Raw genomic sequence first — 6,304 nt, forward strand, 5'->3', positions numbered from 1 at the left:
ATCATTCCGTTGATTTATCCGTTTTATATCTTTTCCATTCGGAAAAAAAATTTGAAATTAGAAAATGCTCATTAATTAGCGGAAGTGAAGGAATGAAATTTCTACCGGAATGCTAAAAATTATTTCCTGTAATTCTCAGCTATATATCACTTAATGTCACTATTCTACTTATATATGTTTGATTTGTGTTTTATACCATTTTAGTAATTAATTGCCAAAATTCGATTGTACAAAAGACATTACGAGCGAAATATATATTAACACATGTAGTTGTAATTTTCATTTTAAATATTTAAACGACTAAAACTAATACGAAAACAAATCAAAGAAAAAAGAAGATAATAAAATTGATAAAAAATAAATAAAATTTAATTGCATAAGAACACACATTTAATCTAAAAATATCAATACCGTACAAGACACTGTAACAATACAGTATAAAACACTTAGTCTGATTTACCATGCCAGTATAAAACATTTAGTTAGTCTGATCTACCGTGCAAGATACCGTCCGTGCATAATATGTGCATATATATAAAACATACTGTACAAGAATACCGCGTACATTTAACCAGATGAACTGTGTAAAATACTGAATATAGTACGATAAAATACGGAAATACTGCATATATTTTACTTGATTTACTGTGCAAGAAGTTACTGTATAAAATATAAAATTTATACTATACAAAGACACTGAGTACATTTAATCTAATTCGCCATGCTGTGTATGTTATAAAAAAAATTGTTATAAATTACTGTATATAAAATAAAATTACTGTATGTAATGCTAAATTTATGCCGCACTGTGTACGTGCAATCTGATGTACCGTTCAAGATAAAGTATAAATATAGCATAAAACATAAGGATACAGCATACATTTAACCCGATTTATTGTACAAGATATTATATAAATTGTAAAATTTACATTGTGCCAGGACGTAGTATACATTTAATCTGACTAAATTCATACAACGTAAAATACTGTATACATGTAATCATGTAAAACTCATACTGTATAAGGTACTGTACTTATATAATCTTGTAAAATTTAGCGAAAAGAGCAAATAAAGGGTGAAAATTTCTGCATAAACTTATTTTCCTTTTTTTTTCCTCGCTTTCTCCTTCACGCATGACTTGCATATAAGCAATTATCTGATCAAATGTAACGATAATTTATTTATTCATTCATTCATCGCAATGCTTCCACTATATTTCATGATTGAAGCATAGAAAATACATGCATTGTGAACTAAATTGATAACAATTAATGAATTGAAATGGAATGAAATGAAATAAAATGAATTTAAAATAAATGCATTATTTATTTCTCACTAAATAAAATATGTCTCATAGCATATAATGCCGTCACAGTGCATATGTTGACACATCGTATACATTCAAATCCATTTTTAATTTTTGGACCATTTAAAAAAAAAATGAATGAATGGATTGAATTTATGTGATGTAATAAGAAAGAAATGAAAAAAATAAAACCGTTTCTATTTTTCTTTTTAGAAATTTCATTAAAAAAATTTTTATCATTTAAGTTAAACAAGAAAATTGAAAGGAAAAAAACCAGCACAATAAGACAAATATTTGTTTTTAAACATATCAGGGAAATTATTTTTTTAAAAAAAAGGATAAATTAAAAAAACAAAAAACAGGTGATAAATGTGAAAATTTTATTTTAAAAAGGAAAATAAACAGAGAAAAAAAGATGTAAATACATTACTTCCTGACAAATATCGTTTTAAAAACTAATTTATTTATCTTTTCTTTTTCATTTTTCCATTTTTTTTTCTGCAGCAATAGTATAAATTAAAAGTGGATGACTAAGAATAGGAAGAGAAATATTTTGTAACATTAGAGGAAATAAAATATAAACAATTTATAATATATTGGGTAATTATGATTTTAACTAACAATCGTTATCAGCTATTCTAAATTGAAAGTCATCATAATCAACATTTAATCTAGTTTTCTTAATTGTTAATTAATCATCGCTACGGATTTTATGCCATTCTAGATTCGTTTTTTTTCTTTTTTTTAATAATGATAACATCATCACCATCATCATCACCATCAATCATCATCATCAGGTTATCAGTGAATTAAACTTTTAAATTGCTTGTAAAACTAATTATTGCCGGGAATATTACATCGCTTTACAAAAGAGAGTTAAATCGAGCAATTATTTCAATAATGAATTAAAATAAATCCTTTTTCTTTTTTAACCAATAATATTGTACACTGATATTTAAACATGAATACCACTACTTTTGGAATATTTTTATTCATTTGTTAACTGACGACCAAGTCAATAAATATCTGCATATATATGTTTGTTTACACATTTATATGAATTAATTAATTAATTAATATTTCCATCAAAAGCATTTTAAAAGCAAATTGAAAAATGAACATTATTTATAAGAGGAGATGATGAAAGGAATGAAGATGAATGCGATAAATGCCTTTTAAAGAAGTAATGTTTTTCTTTTGCTTTTGTTTTGCTCAGTTCTCTCTCTCTTCCATTTTACAAGAGATATATCTCTTAGCGAATAAATTACAATCATCCATTTTTTCATTTTTTTTTTTTTGTTTTTTTGATAATTGGGGAAAAAAGAGTGAATTGAAATGAAATGAAAATAGAAAAGAAAAAAATGAAAGTAAAATTTATTTGAAAATACATTACAAAAAAAAGAAATGTTAAATGAAGCAATTTGAAAAGAAAATTGATTACAATCCTTCCATTTTCCTTTTCTTTTTAAAATTATATTCAAATTCTCAATACATATACTTGATTACATATCAGATACTTGATTACATATCAGTAATATAATGAGAAAATTTTCGTTTCTATTTCATTCCTAATTTGTTTTTGCCATTATAAAATATCTGGTTTGCACTTGAGCAAAAAAAAAAAACTTATCACATCTTTGTCATTATTATTCTTTACAACAACTTCCATAGAGAAAAAAGAAAGAGAGAAAAAAACGAGAAGAAAGAATGACTAATGAATTGTTAGAAATGAATTTAATTGAAATTTCGAATGTATAAACACTCCCAGTTTTTCCTGCCATATCTCTTATATTTTTGTCAAGATGAGGAAAAAAGGAATGATGAAACAGAAAAATTATTTAATGTTTATTTTATGCAAGTAAACGTTAACCGATGGTTTTATAATTGTAATTGCAAGAAAAGAAAAAAAAACTATGAGTAATTTAAGAGCAAAAATTTTGATGCATATATGTTCATTGAAAAATAAATAGCATATATAACAACAACAACAATTAACATTGAATGACTCAATCGAATTCGATCAGCAACGAGAATTCAACAATAACAATAACAATTGACACTGAATGATTGAAAGATCAGATCGGAATTGATCAACAATAATAATTCACAGCAAATCGAATTCTATCAATAACAACAATTTAATCATTGAATGACCGAATCGAATTTAATCAACAATATTTTGAAGGTCAAGTGAAAACCAATAATGTAGCTCGCAGTAAAAAATCAAAACAACAACAGTTTATATTTGAAGATCAAATCGAAATCGATTTACAACAACAACAACAGCAACAACAGCAACAACAGCAACAACAACAACAACAAAACAACAACAACAACAAAACAACAATAACGATTGCAACAGCAATAACAACAAGACAACAACAACAACAACAACAGCAACAACAACAACAACAGTAACAACAACAACAACAGCAACAACAATAACAACAGCAACAACGACAACAACAGCAACAAAGTGGAAAAAAAAAGTAAATGAAATAACAATGAAGCACATATATATATATATAGATTTGTCTAATTACAACATCAAAAGGATAATTGCGCCGGAAACAATAAAGAAACGCCTCATTTCTCCATTCATCCCTTTTATTTAATATGTAACAAAAAAACGAGAAGATAATATACATCTTCGTCTCCCTCTCTCTCTTTTATATATTATTTCATTCTTCCTTCCATTCATAATTTTTGTTTTCTTTCGACAAATGAAAGAAAGTAAATGATGATGTGAAAGAAGAACGATGAAAAATGTCTCCTTTGATGTTTTTCTCTTTCCCTCTCTCTCTCTCTCTCTTTTAATTTTGAAAAGATTCCGCATCCTACCTCCTCGAAACCCGCCTGTTATCACACTTTTCATCCAATCTTGTTTGATGTTTGAATTGTTTTGGGTAAGAAGTATCCGATACATCCATTATATGAAGATGACAATTAGCGCTTATAGTGCCGCTAACTTTGAATGAATGAAAGAAATGGTTCATTGTATGTATATTTTGAAAAGATAGAAAGAACAAAACAGGTGTAAGTATTTTATCTTTTCTTTTCCCTAATCCATCACTTTTTTTAAACTATTCTTTCCCTTTTATAAATCTTTTTGATTTTATTTAAAATATTTTAAAAACATAGATTTGTTTTCCATTTGGCTTTTTTTTTATTCATCAATCAATGAAAGATGAAAATAAATCAATGATGATTAATTTGATAAGGAATGGAAAAGAAAATTATATATTTACAAAATGAAATATAATCATCATATAAATTGTTTTGAAAATTGGCAAAAATTTATCAAAAAAAAAAAACAATTTAATTGTTAAATCATTCACCCATTGGATGATAAATTGATAAAATGATAAATGAAAACAGTAAGAATTTGAGAGAGAGAGAGAGAGAAAACGAAAAGAAAACTTTTTTTTTTTCACTCAAACCGATGATAAATTTTCTTTCTCGCAATGCAAACATGTTGTCGCTTTTTTTTCTTTCTTTTTAAATTTATTTTATTTTTGTTTTAAAAAGAAAACAAGCATTTGCTATGAATGATAACAATGAAAATCAGACATTTTTCAAAATTTAAAAAAATTGCAGAAAAGATCGATAAATCACATAATTATTGTAAAAATTATGATTTTAGAAATTTGCTTAAATTAGTTTAATCCAAAAAATCGATAATCATTTGTAAAATCATTTATTTGATGAAAAATGAATGAAATGAAATGAAAAGACAGGAAAATGAACGATTTATAGAAAAAAAAAAATTTTTATTTTATATTTACATATACATATATTAAATTTTTTTTTTTTTTGTTCAATTTGATGAATGAAATAGCAAATAAGTAATCATAGAAATAATGTAACAATGATAACTATTTTGATTGGTAACCTTTGTGCATTACAATATGATAACGATATCTTTCAGGATCAATTTTACCAAATTTCGGGAATTTTTTGATCTTTTTTTTTTAATTGAATAAATGAATAGGTAATTAATTAGTCGTGTAAAAATACGACTAATTAATTACCTATTCATTTATTATTTTTAATACCGATTGCAATCACTTTGATCTTTTTCATAAATTTCTTCAATTTATTGATGGATAAGAATGATAAGAAAAGAGTAAGAGAAAAAGAAAAAACAAAAACAAGAACAAAACAGGTTGAAAGGAAATGAATGTAATGATGAATTTTTGGTAGATTTAACGAAATGACCTTAACATGAGTAAACAGATGACCTAAAACGATAGGAGTATTTAAAATAATAGGTCATGAATAAAAAAGGAAAAAAAATAAGAACGAAGGAAAGAAAGATGATGAAGTAGGAACAATTTAAAAGGAATATAAGGAAAGAATGGATGACCACCCAAAAGAGTTGCAATATTATAATTATATGTCCGATTCATATTACCTTTGCATGATTAAATCATTGATGAATGAATAATAAATTATACAATGAAATATTATATTTGAAATTTATTAATTTAATTTAATTTATTAAATATATTTAATTGAATCTTTAATCATGGAAATAAAATTTAAAAAATTTTTGAAAAAAAATGCAATTTCATCATCCATTGATTCATTCATTCATCATTCATACATTCATTCATTTATACATTCATTCATTCATTCATTCACTCACTCATTCATTCATTCATCCATCCATTCATTCATCCATTCATTCATTTCTTTCATTTTATTTGAAATCTTTGCAGATTAACAGCTGGTAATGAGAAAGATATTAGTAAGGCTAAGCCTATGATTTTCAAAAATAATTGCATGCTTTAGCGACTCACAATTCCTTAATTAATATGAATATGACATTTGCATATTTTTATCTTATCTATGATTTGGTATTAATATTTGACAATTTCTTCTCCTCCTCTTAATGATGGTTTCTTAATTTGTTTCAATTTTTTTGTTGACATACAAGGACGAATAGCATAACAAATATATATATATATATATAATACTACTACCTTTAATACTGCT

At 25.1% G+C, this 6,304-nt stretch overlaps 1 protein-coding gene across 1 annotated transcript; it reads left to right on the forward strand.

Moving 5' to 3' along the window:
* Nucleotides 1-3,056: 3,056 nt before the first annotated feature.
* Nucleotides 3,057-3,724, forward strand: LOAG_11313 (hypothetical protein; the record flags this gene model as incomplete). The annotated part of the gene is made up of 2 exons (XM_003146834.1): nt 3,057-3,192; nt 3,492-3,724. The coding sequence occupies 2 exons, from the start codon at nt 3,057-3,059 to the stop codon at nt 3,722-3,724; spliced, it is 369 nt and encodes a 122-aa protein (XP_003146882.1).
* Nucleotides 3,725-6,304: the final 2,580 nt, after the last annotated feature.

The sequence above is a fragment of the Loa loa genome, assembly GCF_000183805.2.
Source record: "Loa loa unplaced genomic scaffold supercont3.35, whole genome shotgun sequence".
Taxonomy (NCBI): Eukaryota; Metazoa; Nematoda; class Chromadorea; order Rhabditida; family Onchocercidae; genus Loa; species Loa loa.